We start from the raw sequence: 17,838 nt of genomic DNA on the forward strand, positions 1-17,838 counted from the left end.
CTTCCCAACCTGGGATCAAACCCACATCTCCTGCATTGGCAGGCAGATTCTTTACCACTGAGTCATCAGGGAAGCCCCAGTGTATAATACATGACAACACTATCTGAAACACCTTATGATTGCTTCCAACTATATTCAAGTAAGTGACCAGTCACAAGGCTTTGGAGCGGTTTTGTTGCTGATACCTCCTTCCTTCTGTGCTCTCATGAAGGAGGCAATGGATAAAAGAATATGGGTTTTCTGAACCATTTTTCTAGATCCCACATTTACACATCAATAGATGGTAACTTGTTTTTCTCTTTCAGACACACAGGGAGCTCAGCTCGGTGCTCTGTGCTGACTTAGAAAGGTGGAGTGGGAGGGAGGCTCAAGATGGAGGAGCTATATGTATACATATAAATGATTCCCTTTGTTGTACAGCAGAAACCAACACATTGTAAAGCAACTGTACCCCAATAAATAAATTAAAAAATAAAGAATATGAGTTTTGTTCTGCTGCTTCCTAATTAAGTAATCATGGGACAATCACTTGAATGCTCTGAACTTTATTTTCCTAGTCTGCAAACTCTGGCTATTTATTTAAACTGTGGCTATTTAAACTTACCTTATAGAATTTTTCTAGAATGAGTTAAAATATATTATGTGCTTCCTATAGTACATGACATGCTCAATAAACCCTCATTATTATCAACATTTCATCACCATCACCAAACATGTACTTTATTTTGGCTTTGGGACTAGGCACTGAATGTATTCTTTGGATTGTGAAATAATACTATGATGTACATAGATTGGAAGGATCCTAGATTTATGCAGGATGATGAGTGTTACATGGGAGTAGAATGTTTTGAAAGCTTATTTATTTCACTCTGAAATTCAGATGTCATATGATATTTTAAATGTTTGGGAGAAGATTTGGAGCATCTTTGAATACTGGCTTTCTTTTCTCCGATGTAATGTTGATGAAATTGTTTCCTTTCCAAGAATGTTTTTTTCTTCCCGCAATAGGTGGGCCCCAGCGAGCCAGAGGAAGTGTTATTGGAAGCATTAATGATGTTGAATTTGGAATTGCTTTCCTTAACGCCACGGTCACAGATAGCCCAAACTCTGATACTAGAATAATACATGCCAAAATTACCAATGTACCTCGCAGTCTCGGTAGGTCTCTTTGCTGATAAAAGTTGTCAATAAGCCTCTTTTTAAAAACATACATTATTCTTCTTCATCTATTATTTCCACTTAAAATTTCTAGGGATGCTACTACTAAATGAGCAGTGTAATAGTCCTTAGTTTTATCCCAATGGTAAACTCTTTTTAAAAACTGATATTTTTGGTGTTATTCAAGTATATTTAGAATTCATCCCTTTGAATAACTTGCTGTGAGTAATGGCTCACAACAATGGGCTGTAAATATTTTGCTTTGACATCTTATTTACCCCTTTTTTCTCTAGGTCCAGCAATGAGAAAGATAGTTTCTATTCTAAATCCCATTTATTGGACAACAGCAAAAGAAATAGGAGAAGCAGTCAATGGCTTTACCCTCACCAATGCAGTTTTCAAGAGAGAAACCCAAGTGGAATTTGCAACTGGTTCGTATCAACTGAACTTAATATCCTATTGCTATTTAAAAATATGATCGCTGTAAAAGTTGGAAGTTTAGAAAAATACATTATATGTTCCCACAGAGGATAATTTCAAAGTTTTGTTGCCGTCTTATCATAAATGACATAAAAGCTAGTTTATATTTTCCTATAAACTTTTACTGACATGGCTCTATAAGAGGCCATATGTTTTCAGATACTATAGTGATTTTTATAACCTAAAAGTTTTTTTCCCTTCATCTTTCCTGTATCTGTTCTCTTTAATTCCTTAGAGAGGGTTTTGAAGGCCAAGCAGAGCAGGAAGCTGAGTCATAGCTATTAATTAAAGGTTTTTGTCTTTGAACCAGAGATTCAGTTATGATATCTGATAGGGATTCTTTAATCAAAAAATTGGAAATATAAACAAGCAAATCTAAAGACTTTTCACTTTATCCCTAGCCTTAATGCATATGGATTAGCAATTCATGGTCTTTTCCAAGGGCAGATGACTTTTTAAAGACCTTCATATGAAGTATCTTTGAAGGTGGTCCGCCTTTGCAGCAGTGATCTTTAAGGTAGCGGGGCTGACGAAAACCATAGCTTTAATCAGCCCACAAGACGTGTGGGTCTTTGTATGGCAATCCACTTCCTAAGATGCCCCTTTGCTGTTTCTAAAAGCACCAGAAAGAACAAAGCGCTGGAGCCAGACTTGTGGCTCAGACTCGTGACCAGTCTTCCTGGTCGCGCTGTCTGTCCCCTTCTCACAGGCAATCCGTCCATTTCTGTAGAACTGCCTTGCTATTGCTTGTCAGTTGACAGTGTGGATTCCTTCACCTAATTATAGGTGTAATCAGGTGAAATTTTTGTAAAAAATGTAAAAAAAGGAATTTTAAAATCAATTTAATTAAGTTTAATTTGGGGGCTAAGTGCTATTTTCTCTTATGATTTGTGTTTAATCAAGTTTGAAGTACAATAACATAGCTGAACTGGTATAAAAATAAGTCTGTAATGTGCTTACACAAACCATATTTTATAAACACACACACATATATGCATGTGTGCATGCTCAGTTGTATCCGGCTCTTTGTGACCCCATGGACTGTAGCCCGCCAGGCTCCTCCGTCCATGGAGTTTTCCAGGCAAGAATACTGGAGTGGGTTGTCATTTCCTTCTCCAGGGTATCTTCCTGACCCAGGGATCGAACCTGCACCTCCTGCATTGGCAGGTGGATTTTTTACTACTGGGAAGTGTATCTGTATATATACATACACACACACGTATATGTAATACATCTGCTGTTGAAATGAATAAATTTTAATTCCTAGGAGAAATCTTGCGGATGACTCACGTTGCCCGGGGCTTGGATTCTGATGGTGCTCTGCTGGTAGATATCATCGTGAGTGGCTATGTCCTGCAGCTACAGTCACCTGCCGAAGTCACCGTAAAGGTAAAACGTTAGGGTAACTTGCCTTCACTGTTTATTGGAGAAATGGTAAGAGTCAGAGTCAAAGATCATTAAAGAAGCACAGAAAACTTGTATAGTTTCCCCTTGTTCACTTTGGAGAGTAAATCTCTAAACCACTAAGGGTAGAAATGGCTATGTGGTCTTTGTCTAAAAATTTTTAAGGAGGAGTCTTTATAAGCTTTTAGTAGTTTTATGACGATGCTTATCAGGACTAAGATCAGAGCTATGTTGATTTAAGCCATTTAACTTTCTGTAGACAAAGAGAATAGTAAGTCTTACATAAAAGATTTTATAGACCATCCACAAAAGTATTCCAGAAATTAAAGAATGATAGCAATCGCCTTTTCACATTTTTACTTTACTCTTAACCGACAACTCTGAGTCCCTTATTAAACTCTCATTTATGACACTATTATGAAACTAAGGTCGTTAAAATGGTAGGTAGGTTCAAACTTTAAGTTTGAACACTGCTATACAATTACAATTTTTATTTAGAACTGTATGTTTTTAGACCCTAAGCCATTTTATCTCATTCTACATATCATAGTACCCTCAAAAAGAAAAAAAAAAACAGGAGCCATGCTGATCCTCAAATCCGTATTGTCCTCCTTAGGATTACACCGAGGACTACGTTCAGACAGGCCCTGGGCAGCTGTATGCCTACTCAACCCGGCTGTTCACCATTGACGGCGTCAGCGTGCCTTATACATGGACCCACACCGTCCTCTACGACGAGGCACAGGGAAGAATGCCTTTCTTGGTAGAAACACTTCATGCATCCTCTGTGGAATCTGACTACAACCAGTTAGAAGAGACACTGGGTTTTAAAATCCACGCTTCAATTTCCAAAGGTAATTTGGTTAAGGGAAAGTCCAGCTCTTCATGCTACGTAGTCCTTTCTAAATGGGTAAAAGAATTGCACGGATGCCATTCAAAATAAGGATGTCAAGGTATAGACTGAATGTAACATGTTTTTCATGTGTATTGTCTATGTTTTATAAATAAAGTCCTATGGTAAGTCCAATCCAATTAGCATTCTAGTACATTTGGTTTGCTAATATGCATCTTCATATTTTAATAGCATATTGAAGTTGTTACTGTTCTAGCCTATATACACAGAGCAATTTAAAAAGATATCCTCTGTCAATGATTTTTCTTTGGGTAATAAACTCCATTTGTTCTTGTTTTGGATCTTACAAGATTTTTTTAAATTCCTGAAACAGGATGTAAAGGTGTATCTTAACCTAGTCCAAAAAAAAAAAAAAAAAGTTTCTGTATTTTAAAAGAAAAACTGGGGAGTAATCAGCAGAATTCCAGCTGGCATTTATTGTTCTTGGAAATTATAGCTTTTGAACTGCTTCCTCTTGATCTTAGTAGCCCCCCTATGCTGGTGGGTTTTGATGTATCTATATTCTGAGATATCCTTTTTCATTTTTGTTTTATTTAAATATTTATTTTTTATTTTGGAGTATAATTGCTTTACCTTGTTGTGTTGATGTCTGCTGTACAACAGTGTGAATCAGCCTAAGTATACATATGTCCCCTCCCTGTTGAACCTCCCACCCCTCTAGGTTGTCATGGAGCACTGGGCTGAGCTCCCTGTGTTATACGGCAACTTCCCATTAGCTGTCTATTCTACGTATGGTAATGGATATGTTTCAGTGCTACTCTCTCAGTTTGTCCCACCCTCACCTTCCCCCAGCTGCCTCTCTATTCCTGCCCTGCAAATAGGTTCATAAGTACAATTTTTCAGTGGTAAGAGGCACCATGACAATTAGCATTCCATATCCCATGGGGTTTGACGCTTGGAGATGATACTTGCATGAGGTTATGTTATAGACACTAACTGTTTGGATGATTTTAATATTGAACTTTAGGCTCCCATGAGTATATTTAAAATGATTCGGAGTAGTCTGGGGAGTGTGTGTTTTGCTTTGTGCTGGCTTTCCTAAAATAAATCCAAGTAGATTTAGCCAGCATCATTTTGCTTATCATCTTTAGCACATACACTAAAAATGCATTTTCACTGTTTATACCCTTGCTCTCATCAGCCGTGCATGTAACTGTTTTCTTCTTCAGCATCAGAACTGCTTCATCAAATTTGAGGTCATAGTAATTTAAGAATATATTCACATTTTTTGAACTAATCTCAGATTCATGAAGCCTCATAGCCCCACACCTTCTCCACCCACGTCCGTCACCACCACCTTATTTCACTATTGTCATGCATGTTACTTTAACTTGGACACGAGAAAAGAGCCACTGGAACAAAGAGTTATATTTTCTTTTCCCCAGTAATACCTACTTTTCAAATTTAATCTCCACTTCTACTTTTTCCAGTTCTCCATACAATTTTTAAAAAAAAAAATCTTTAGCACAAGATTTTGGTTAAAATGAATTTATATTATCTGGGACTAGAGGAATTAAAATGATTTTTGAAAAGTCATGTACTTTCTACCCAATCGTGTTAAGTCCTCTAAATTTGAAACTGCTTGATGGTCTTTATGGTTTCTGTCTATTGAGGGATTTGAGTCCCACGGTAGAAGGAAACACTGTGAGACATTTAAAACCTCTTACTATTCTTGCATACTATGATTCTGTGAATCACAGCTGATGCCGTTGCCCATTGGTTGTTACTATTCCTGTTTGTTTTAATAATTGTGCACCTGCCGTTTCTTTTTAAATGACCACCAGGGGGCAAGCCTGCATTCTGAGTTGCTTCACCAGCATGTTCTTTCTCTTTGTTGGGTCTAAACTAGAACTATGGTTACAGTGCAGTTAGACTTGTACAGACCTTGATTTCTAGACACAGAGATTTTGGTTTACCTAGTCTAAGGTAGGACCTTGGAGTCTGTATATTTAACACAGCCTCTGAATGATTCTGCTGTATCTAGTCTTTACTATATGATCCAAACCTAGGTTGCCCACATCATAGTGACTGTAAGGAACCTTCATACTGGTTGAAAACACAGATTTCCCAGGCTTCTTCCTTTGCCATTCTGACTGGGGTAGAACCAAGGGATCTATATTTTTAATAACCTCTCCAACAGATTATAGTATCAGTAAAGTTTGGCAGTTATTAGTCTATAAAGATCCTAACTTAATTGTTTGAAGCATATTCTGAGTATACTAATATGACAGTATACTGATAGAAGTGACTGCAAGGAAGAGCATTAAAATCTTGGCAGTAGTTTGTCTCAAGTGAAAGGGCACAGAGAATTTTATACTTATCAATGTTTTTACAATTATATATTACCATAACACACAAACAAACATTTTGTATTACCTTCCTACTATGTCAAAAAAGAAAATCACGATATAATTCAAAGTCAGGTTCTTTAACTACAAGAGAAAGAATAAAAGGAAAATATGTATTTTATGTTCTTTGATATGAAAATCTTTGGACATTATAGATAGAAGTATTTATATGGCTGAACCAATATTTAGAACCCAGAAATGGCAACCCACTCCAGTGTTCTTGCCTGGAGAATCCCAGGACGGGTGAGCCCGGTGGGCTGCCGTCTATGGGGTCGCACAGAGTCGGATGCGACTTAGCAGCAGCATGATGTTTAAAAACGAAAACAAAAAAAAGCAACAGTTATTCTTGGTAACATTCTGACTAAAACAATGTACAATGAACCATCCATTTACATGACAGTTGCATTCCTGGAAAGTTTATTGTATATTTTAATCACACACAAAAATGTTTAATAATTGGAAGATGAGTTCTAGCCATAGATAATTACAAACAGCTTTCTGGATTCCACAAAAATCTTTTGGGGAAAGGGACACATCTTCATCTTGCATCCTTAACCCACGCATTGCAATATTTAAAACCTGCCCTGGGGTCCACCCCACTCACGAAACAGGCTTCATATTAAATCTTGTCATCATCAAGACAACCAAAGTCTCTCCCAGGAAACTTCCCAGATGCTGCCTTATGGAAGCTATCTCCCTGTTTAGAACCAAAAATCTAAAGCTTCTATCAGATAATAACATATTTATGTGACACATTTTTCCACAACTGTGGCCCCAACACAGTGCTGTACATAACATACTGGCTACATTAAGGCATATGTAAATAAGTGAATAAAAATGAAGCATGAATTATAACCACCTGAACTGTATTCCTTTTAAACCTTTATGTTGGGGTGTAGTTGCTTTAGTGTCAGTTTCTGCTGCAGAGTGAAGTGCATCAGCTGTATGTATACAGCTACCCCTCCCACACCTCAGGTCATCACAGAGCTCGGAGCCGAGCTCCCTGCACTATACCATGGGCTCCCCCATCTGTTTTACACGTGGAAGCACACACATGTCAGTGCCAGCTCCCAGTTCATCCCACCTGCCTCTCCCCTTGGCGTACCCACACATCCATTCCCTACATCTGTGCCTCTATTCCTGCCCTGCAAATAGGTTCATCTGTACCATTTTTCCAGATTCCATATACATGCATTAATATCAACATTTTTTTATTTCACTGTGTGTGACAGACATTTCTCTAAAGAAGACATACAGATGACCAGAGACACATGAAAAGATGGCCAAAATTACTAATTATTAGAGAAATACAGATCAAACCTACAATGAAGTATTACCATATCTCACATAGGTCAGAATTGCCATCATCAGAAAATCTATAAATAAAAAAATGCTGGAAAGGATGTGGAGAATTCTCTTGCACTATTTGTGGGAATGTAGATTGATACAGTCACTATGGAGAACAGTATGAAGGTTCCTTAAAAACTAAAATAGAACTACCATATGACCCAGCATTCCACTACTGAGCATTTGCCCTGAGAAAACCATAATTCAGAAAGACATCTGCACCCAGTAATAATCATAGCACTATTTACAATAGCCAGGACATTGGAAGCAACCTAAATGTCCATTCACAGGTGAATAAAGAAGATGTAGTGCATATACATAATGGAATATTACTCTGCCATAAAAAGAAATGAGATTGGGTCATCTGAATTGTATTCTTGAGTTCAGTGGCTGAAAGTCATACGAACTTGCATCTAAATCCTTGTTCCAGATTATCTTTATAATTTTATTACCTTTGACTTTAGGTTACTTACATGACCTCAGTCTCAAATTCTTCATCTGGAAATTGGTTATGACTGGAGTCGGGGAATTCTGAGATTTAAATATAGCACACGAAGCACACAGCACTGTATGACAGTCAACAATCACTTAGCAAACATTTCTATCCCATCCATTCTGCCCCCATTCCCTTGAAGGTACAGGAAGGCTTGAATACTCTCAGGGTCATTTTTACACTTGGACAGGAAATGGATCATGAACCTCTGCTTTCTCTTCAAGGTTTTAAGCAGTTTGATTGCCTAGAAATAGCAAGTATGGCTTTAGCTTTCTAGTCAAGGAATTGTATTCACTGGAGTAGTATTTCTTCCACCCTCCACAAATATGTATGAGAGTTTTGAACAGTGTCATGGTCTCAGCAGGGCTTAAATAATTTTGCAATCAGAGACTCTCCAAAGTAGAGTGAATATGAAAAATAAATACCCAGACTCACTCTATGAAGAACACCTAAAGCAATAAAAGTAAACCATCTTGTGTATTTGGAATTGAAGGAAAATCTAAGATAATTTCTAAGAGATTGAATATAAACTCAGTGTATTATATGACTGACATAAAATTCCCCTTAAGAGAAATCTATTATGTCAATGATCGTCTTTTAAGGTGTGTGTGTGTGTTTATATTACTTTGGTAACTTGAAAATGAGTTTAAGTTTTTGCCTCTCATTAATGTTTATATTTGGAAAATAACTTACATCAAAATAGAGTTACTTCCTAAGAAAAGAGATTCCCTAAGCTACCTATTCTTGTTTATATGTTTTCTTCTAACACTAATCTGACATCTATTCCATAATGATATGCCTGTTTCTTCTTGCTTTGACTACATGGAAAGAATACTTGGTTACATACAGAGGAACTTTGAACCAGATGCTTCTCTGTGCAAATGGAAATTGACAAAAGGAGAGGTTTTCTTCATTAAAGTTTGTTTTTCACTGGCATAAATTATTTTAAGGGTTTTCAAAATACCATTCCAATTTCTAGAACAGAGAAAGTAAATGGCTGGAAGAATAGGATTTTGCCTGTGGTTATGCCTGGCAGTCACATTGATTTGTATCCTTTTTTGTTATCAAAGAATAATTAATTTTCTTTTGATTCATGTAAACTACTTAGGCAGAAAATCTGCTTCCATTGGCTGCTTGCCAACAATCTCTGTACTATGATTCATTTAGTTCTTGCTTGAGAAACAGGAACATTTTTCCATTCTGCTTGTTTTCACCTATTGCATTTGCTGTGTCATGTGCTCTACTTTGGCACATCTTCCCAGGGAAGATGGTTCTGGAAAGAAATAAGGTGCCAAAGTTCTAACAAGTCAGTTAATATTGCTTTTGTCTCTATGGTAGGAGAACGCAGTAATCAGTGTCCCCCTGGGTTTGCCTTAGACTCGGTTGGACCCTTTTGTGCTGGTAAGTACAACAATAAGTGATGCATTTTTGTTTTTCATAATCTGTTCATGCTATCATTAACGGACAGTTACTGTCATTTTGATCGATATTTATTAATCAATAGTCCTCTAACTGTCTCTTTTTACAGGTGAGGAAATTGAGATGTGAAGAAGTTGAGTGCCTAAGTTCACTCAGCTATCAGATGGCAGAGCTAGATTTGAATTTGAGATAGATGCAAAGCCCATGCTGTTTCAGTTAGTTCCACAATCAAGTGTGCCAGGAATCATGATCAAGTCCAGGGATAGACTGAACACAGGAACCAAACACTGGACTGTGTTTGGCCACCTGATTGCACAAATGTGAAACAGCAGTAATTCAAGTCTAAGTCACCTAACCCTAGAATTGCCCAGCTGTAGCAGAGGGCTGGATTGTGGGTGGAGGACTGATGACTAAACTGCCCTGTGCCATCCATGTGCCAGTGCAGGAGAGTCACAGATAAGTAAACAGCTAAATAAATGGCTAGAGGAGCCCAAACTGGCATACACAGTGCTTTTCTTTTGGCTGGTGTGCAATGAAACATCATACAGTGATAAAAAGGTCGTCTTTAGAAACTGTACTGCCCAGGTTCAAATCCCAGCTCTGCCGATAATGACCTAGGTGACCTTCAGCAATTTAGTTAACCTCTTTGTTCCTCAGTTTTAGCATGCAAATGAGAATAGGAATAAAAATACTTATCTCCTAGAATGTTGAGATGAGTTACCTTAGGTATAATAAAAAGCATTTCCATCACAGTAAATGATCATTATGTCTCAGCTTTCATCATTGTTGTTTTAAAATTAATGCCACCACTGTCAGAGATAATGTGAGGACCCAAAAGTAATTTCATTTTGTGTTTCTATTCTGTGGCATATGGAGCATTTTCTGTTACACTGGATCCATTCATTGGCCTCTACAGGCAACTCTTTCCACCCACTTTAATAGCTCCTTGAAAGTAGGGCTTCTCCATACTAATTGGGTCTTGTTTCTTCTTCCAGATGAAAATGAATGTGCCGCAGGGAATCCCTGCTCTCATTCCTGTCACAATGCCATGGGAACCTATTATTGCTCCTGCCCTAAAGGCCTCACCATAGCTGCCGATGGAAGAACTTGTCAAGGTAGTTACATGGCTAAATCTAATCAACACATTTAAGCAGTGGGCATGGCAATCTCTGACCTAGGGAAAGCATGGAAGACCAAGGCTCTTCTTTACTACTCTTTCTGAGTCTGCCTTCATTAAGTTGAAAAAGTAAGGCAGAGAGAAGACTGCTCACACACTGCCTTCATATGGGGCACTCTGTGGGTAGGGATGCCTCTAATGATTCACTCAATCCCCACAACACAATGATGAGAGGCAGGCAGGCCTATTACCATGTACATTTTACAGGGATAACACCAAGGAAAAATAAGGTTATAAAGAATTTAAGTGAACTGCACAATCCCAGTAGGACTTTAGGAACATTAAAAAAAAAAATCACACATTTCTATCAGATTCTAGGTATGCTTCTAAGTTAGAAATTGTATAGGAGCCTAATTTGTAAATAAAAAATGAAAAGAAGAAAGGATTTCTCCCTCTATGCCCAAGGAGGCCTCCATCTAAATACAAAAGAGAGAGGGAATAAGGACATAAGAGGGCATAGGAATAACTTCTATGGGAATGTCCAGTATGGATTGAGCACTTTGTATACATTATTCCCTTTAAGTTTTAAAGCAGTACTGAGAGACAGATATTATCCTCATTTTACAAATGAGAACTCAGATGTTAGAAAGAAGTACCTTTTTTCAGTCACCTAATTTATAAGTGGTCTGATGGATGGCTTGGTCTTTGAAGATACACACTGTCCTGCTATGAGCTTGTCAGCTCTTTAACCCATCTGAAGGGGCCTACCCACAAATTCAACATTCTTGCTCTTGTGTATTTCAAGTGTCATTCATTGCTTTCCTTATTCTTATTTCACAGCAGGTTCTTAAGTTGGGTTTTTTCCCCACTCTCCTTAGTTAAATGAATCACTTTGTTGCAGATATTGATGAGTGTGCTTTGGGTGGCTACACCTGCCATGCTGGTCAGGACTGTGATAATACCATCGGATCCTATCGCTGTGTAGTCCACTGTGGAACTGGCTTTCGAAGAACCAGTGATGGCCTGAGTTGTCAAGGTACATAAATGGAAGCCCTTGCTTTATCTTCATTATACTAAGAGTTAAAAACCTTGCCTATTGGACCAGTTAGGTTGAACTCCATTTAATAGACTGAGCTTCATAGTAAAATATTTAAATGTAATATTCTATGGCTATTTTAAGTATGTGTAACACAGTGATTTTGAATAAAACTTGCCTATAATACCTGAGAGTGGAGATCATACAGCATGATCTTAATAGAATCTGTTTCATACTTTAGATTCAACACATGTACAAAAAAGCCTTCTTAGAGCTCCCCTCACCTGAGTAAAAGCAGAAACTTCTGAGAAATGACGATGACTATCAATTACCTCTTCAGGGTAGAGTCTAGTCCCAGGAGAGAGACATAGAGTAACCCTACCATAAATCTCTCCTGCAGGGTATTTTAAGATCCTGAAGAAGATGTAAAAATCACTCACCCTTGTACAGACAAACATTATCATACAGTCTCTTCTATCTCATTGTTTTCTAAAGAACCTTCTCTGTTCTTCTCATAGAAGCCAAGTATCCCCTCTTCGTTTCTGCTGTTAAGTCTGGTTTATAAGCCTTTAACTTTCACCATGAAACATGTTACTTTTTTGGTTGGCACCTATGTGCATAGAAATAAACCTTTTCTCTTATTAAAAAAAAAAACCCTCCATTTCATAAGACTACTATTTATTGCACAACTTTTGATATAAAACTTATTTTCTAGAGGAATTTTAGATTCACAGCAAATTTGAGTAGAACAGAAAGAGATTTTCCAAATTCTCTCTGCCCCAACTCCTTCACAGCCTCCCCTACTATCAAATTCCTTCTAGAGTGGTACATTTTTTACCAAGGATAAACCTACATTGACACATCATTACAACCAGAGTCCACTGTTTACATTAGAATTTACTCTTGATGTTCTATATTCCAATCCTCCATTATAGTATCATGCAGGATCGTTTCCCTACCCAAAAAATCTATGCTTCACCTAGTCATCCTTCCCTCCCCCAACCTCTGGGAACACTGATGTTTTTATTGTCTCTCTAGCTTTACCTTTTCCATAATGTCATATAGTTGGAATTATGCAGCATTTAGCCTTTTCAGATTAGCTTCTTTCACTCAGTAATATACACGTACGTTTCCTCCATGTCTTTTCATTGGTTGATAGCGCCTTTCTTTTTAGTGCTGAAAAATAATCCATTGGATGACTACCACAATTTATTTATCCATTCACCTACCAAAGGGCATCTTGGCACTTCCAAGTTTTAGCAATTATGAATAAAGCTGCTGTCAGGAGTTTCCAAAGAAAGACACAGTGGATACAAAGCTAAATTCTTATCAGTAGTAAAAAGAATGAATGAGTTATGGCATATCTATACCATAAACTACTGTGTTGTCATTATAAAGAATGGAATGAAGCTCTGCTGTTTGGCTTAGAGGAATTTCCATGAGACATCCTTTAGTGAGAACACTAAGATGTAGGAAAGCATATGTAACTTGTGTAGAAAAGACTATATGACTGGAAAACAAACAGTAACAAAAGAAAAAGGAAGTGTATTTATATATTTAGGGAAGCTATGGGTGTACATAAAAGAAATATGTTATTACCATTTCCATATTAACTATAGATGTTATTTATATTAGATTGTTAATGTAGGTTGGCTTTGGTGGACAAGAAAGGTAAAAAGGATAAGAGAGGCCAAGCAAAAGAAAAACTGCACGGAGAAAATCTTCTAAAGGTATATGATCACAGAGCGGGGAGCAGACAAAATGGGAGAGCAGAAGGACTTGAACTCACCTCCTCTCGTGAAATCACCAAACTTACAACTAACTGCCGAATGAAAAAGACTGACACCTACCAAAAAAGATATTCTGTACATCCATAGACGAAGAAGAAGCCACAATGAGATGATAGAAGGGGCACATTTGTGATGTAATCAGATTTCATTCCTACCTGGTGGACAACCCACAAAGTGAAAAATATTTATATCACAGAGGTTCTCCCTTGGGGAGTGAGAGTTCTGAGCTCCACATGTCAGGCTCCCTAGCCTGAGTCTGACACTGGATGGAGAAGCCCCCAGAGCATTTGACTTTGAAGGCCAGGAGCTCCACAGGACTGGGAGAAACAGAAATTCCACTCTTGGTGGGCACACACAAGGTTTTACATGCCCTGGAACATAATAACGCAGTGACTACATAAGAGCCTGAGCCATACCTACCTGTGGGTCTCAGAGGGTCTTTTGGAGGGGAGGGGTCAGCTCAGGCCCACTATGTGGGCAAGGACACTAGAGGCAGAGGCTCCAGGGAATATTCATTGGCATGAGCTTGCTCAGAGGTCTCAATAGCAAGACCTGGGCCCACTCAACAGACTGAAGGCTCCTGTGCTTGGACACCTCAGGCCAAACAAACCAACAGGGTGAAAATACGCACAGACTGCCTAAAGCCTGAGCTCACAGCTATGTTTAAACATACCCCTGACATGGCCCTGCCTACCAGAGAGACAAGACCCAGCTGCACCAGTGGGCAGGCACCAATCCCTCCCACTAGGAAGCCTGTACATGCCTCTGGGCCATTATCATGCAGAGGCAGATACCAGAAGCAAGCATAATTACACACCTGCAGCCTGAGAAAAGGAGGCCACAAACACAGAAAGTTAGACAAAATGAGTCAGCAGAGAAGTATGTTCCAATAAAAGGAACAAGATAAAAGCCCAGAAGAACAACGAAGTGAAGTGGAATAAGGCAATCAGACTGAAAAAGAATTCAGATATGACAGTAAAAGTGATCCAAGATCTCAGAAAGACAATGGAGGCACAGACGGAAAAGATACCTGAAATGTGTCACAAAGACCTAGAAAACTAAAAAAAAATACAGAGTTGAGCAATACAATAAGTGAAATGAAAAATACACTAGAAGAGTAAAAAAATACACTTGACAGAATCAATACCGGAATAAATGAGGCAGAAGAGCAAGTTAAGTGAACTGGAAGAGAGATTGGTATTGGTGGAAATCACTGCTACAGAACAGAATAAGGAAAAAAGAATGAAAAGAAATGAGAACAGTTTAAGAGACCTCTCAGACATTAAAGCACCAAGATTCACATTAAAGGGGTCCCAGAAGGAGAAGAGAAAGGTCCTGAGAAAATATTTGAAGAAATACAAAAGCTTCCCTAACATGGGAAAGTAGACATTCAAATCCTAGAAGCACAGAGTCCCATATAGGATAAACCCAAGGAGGAAGACGCCAAGACACATATTTATCAAACTGACAAAAATTAAAGACCAAAGAGAAAATATTAAAAGCAACAAAGGGAAAGCAGCAAGTAACATACAAGGGAATCCCCATATGGTTATCATCTGACTTTTCAGCAGAAACTCTGCAGCTTGAAAGGACTGGCATGATATATTTAAAGTGATGAAAGGGAAAAACCTATAAACAAGAATATTTTACCCAGCAAGGCTCTCATTCAGATTCAACAGAGAAATCAAAGGTTTTATAGACCAGCAAAAGCTAAGAGAATTTAGCACCACCAAACCAGCTTTACAACAAATGCTGAAGAAACTTCTCTAGGTGGAAAAGAAAAGACCACAACTAAAAAAAAAGAAAATTATAAATGGAAAAGTTCATCAGTAAAGTCCAACAAACTGTAAAGATAGAAAATAATTTACAAACAAAAATTGTATCAAACCAGCAATCATGCTGCTGCTGCTGCTAAGTCGCTTCAGTCATGTCCGACTCTATGCGACCCCATAGACAGTAGCCCACCAGGCTCCTCTGTCCCTGGGATTCTCCAGGCAAGTACACTGGAGTGGGTTGTCATTTGCAATCATGAGGAGAGTACAAATGCAGGATATTGGAAATGCATTTGAAATTAAGACGCCAGCAACTTAAAACAATCTTGTATGTTTATAGACTGCTATATAAAAACCTCATGGTATTAATAGCTGCAAACCAAAAATCTATGATAGATATACACACAAAAAAGAAATATCAATCCAAGCACAACACCAAAGATAGTTACAAAATCACAATAGAAGAGAACAAAAGAGGAAGGGACCTACAAAAGCAAGTCCTAAAGAATTAACAAAATGGCAATAAGAACATACATACTAATAAATACTTTCATCTATATTGTCTAAGAGACCCACTTCATATCTAGAGACTATACAGACAAAGTGAGGGAATGGAAATAGGTATTCCATGCAAGTGGAAATTAAAAGAAAGCTGAATAGTGACAGTCATATCAGACAAAATAGACTTTCAAATAAAGACTGTTACAAAAGACAAAGAATACTACATGATCAAGGGATCAATCCAAAAAGAGATAATAGTTGCAAATATACATGTACCCAACGTAGGAGCACCTCAATATATAAGACAAATGCTAACAGACATCAACAGTAACACAAGAATTGTGGGGGACTTTAATGCCCCACTTACCTCAATGAATGGATCAGAGAAAAAAGTCAATAAGGAAATATAGGCCTTAAAGGACACATTAGACATGATGGCCTTAATTCGTATTTACAGAGCATGTCATCCAAAGGTAGCAGAATACACATTCTTCTCAAGTGCACATGGAACATTTTCCATGATTGATCACATACTGAGCCACAAAGAAAACCCTGATATATTAAATTGAAATTTCTTTTGTAACCACACACTATGAAATTAGACATCAACTATTAAAAAAAAAAAAAAAACTGCCCAAAACACAAATACGTGGAGACTAAATGACAAAAAAAAGAAAAAAAAAAAATTGGATCATTGAAGAAATCAAAGAGGAAATCAAAAAAGACTCAGAAAAATGAAAACACAATGATCCAAAAACGTTGGGATGCAGCAAAAGCAGTTTAAGAGAGAAGTTTATAGCAATACAATCTTACCTCAGGAAACAAGAAAAATTTCAAATAAACAACCTACCTTCCCCTAGAGCAACTAGAGAAAGAAGAACAAACAAAACCCAAAGTTAGTAGAAGGGAATAAATCATAAAGATCAGAGCAAAAATAAATGAAATACAGACCAAAACAAAAATAGAAAAGATGAGTTAAACTAAAAGATGGTTCTTTGAAAAAATAAAATTGATAAAGCTTTGGCCAGACTCATCAAAAAAAAGGGAGAGGACTTGAATCAATAAAATTAGAAATAAAAAAGGAGAAATTACAAATGACACCACAGAAATATGGAGGATTGTAAGAGAATACTACAAACAACTATATGCCAATAAAATGGACAACCTAGAAGAAATGAACAAATTCTTAGGAAGGTACAGTCTCCCAAAACTGAATCAGGAATAAATAGAACAGACCATAGCTCAGTTGGTAAAGAATATGCAGGCAATGCAGGAGACTCCATTCAATTCCTGGGTCAGGAAAATCCACTGGAGAAGGGATAGGCTACCCACTCCAGTATTCTTGGGCTTCCCTTGCAGCTCAGCTGGTAAAGAATCTGCCTGCAATGCAGGAGACCTTGGTTCAATTCCTGGTTGGGAAGATCCCTTGGATAAAGGAAAGGCTACCCACTCCAGAATTCTGGCCTGGAGAATTCCATGGACTCTATAGTCCATGGAGTCACAAAGAGTTGGACATGACTGAGTGACTTTCATCAACAGACGAACTATATACCATGATCAAATGGGATTTATCCCAGGGATGCAAGAATTTTTTAATATCTGCAATCAATTAGTGTGATATACCACAGTAACAGACTGAAGAATAAAGCCATATGATCATCTCAATATATGCAGAAAAAGCTTTTGGCAAAAATCAACATCCCTTTATGAAAAAACTCTCCAGAAAGTGGGGATAAAGGGAACTTAACTCAGCATAATAAAAGCCATATGACATACCCACAGCAAACATCATGCTCAATGGAGAAAAGCTGAAAGCTTTTCTTCTAAGATCAGGAACAAGACAAGGATGTCCACTCTCACCACTTTTATTCAATATAATTTTGCAAGCCCTAGTCATGGAAGCCAGAGAAGAAATAAAGAAAAGGAACCCAATTGGAAAAGAACATGTAAAACTGTCACTCTTTGCAGGTTACATTATACTAAACATAGAAAATACTAAAGGTACTACCAGAAAGCTACTAGAGCTCAAAATTTATTGGGGAAATTTTCAGGATATAAAA

At 37.7% G+C, this 17,838-nt stretch overlaps 1 protein-coding gene across 3 annotated transcripts in view; it reads left to right on the top strand.

Annotated features, from left to right (window-relative positions):
• Window positions 1-17,838, top strand: part of HMCN1 (hemicentin 1) — a 537,282-nt gene that overhangs the window by 491,324 nt on the left and 28,120 nt on the right. For all 3 annotated transcript variants that reach the window (XM_027565583.1, XM_027565584.1, XM_027565585.1), the window contains 7 exons: window positions 1,009-1,158; window positions 1,452-1,589; window positions 2,906-3,027; window positions 3,659-3,896; window positions 9,482-9,544; window positions 10,558-10,677; window positions 11,581-11,715. In XM_027565583.1, the coding sequence (XP_027421384.1) occupies window positions 1,009-1,158; window positions 1,452-1,589; window positions 2,906-3,027; window positions 3,659-3,896; window positions 9,482-9,544; window positions 10,558-10,677; window positions 11,581-11,715 (966 nt within the window). The remainder of the gene's footprint in view (window positions 1-1,008; window positions 1,159-1,451; window positions 1,590-2,905; window positions 3,028-3,658; window positions 3,897-9,481; window positions 9,545-10,557; window positions 10,678-11,580; window positions 11,716-17,838) is intronic.

Source organism: Bos indicus x Bos taurus, chromosome 16 (assembly GCF_003369695.1).
Source record: "Bos indicus x Bos taurus breed Angus x Brahman F1 hybrid chromosome 16, Bos_hybrid_MaternalHap_v2.0, whole genome shotgun sequence".
In the NCBI taxonomy this organism is placed as follows: Eukaryota; Metazoa; Chordata; class Mammalia; order Artiodactyla; family Bovidae; genus Bos; species Bos indicus x Bos taurus.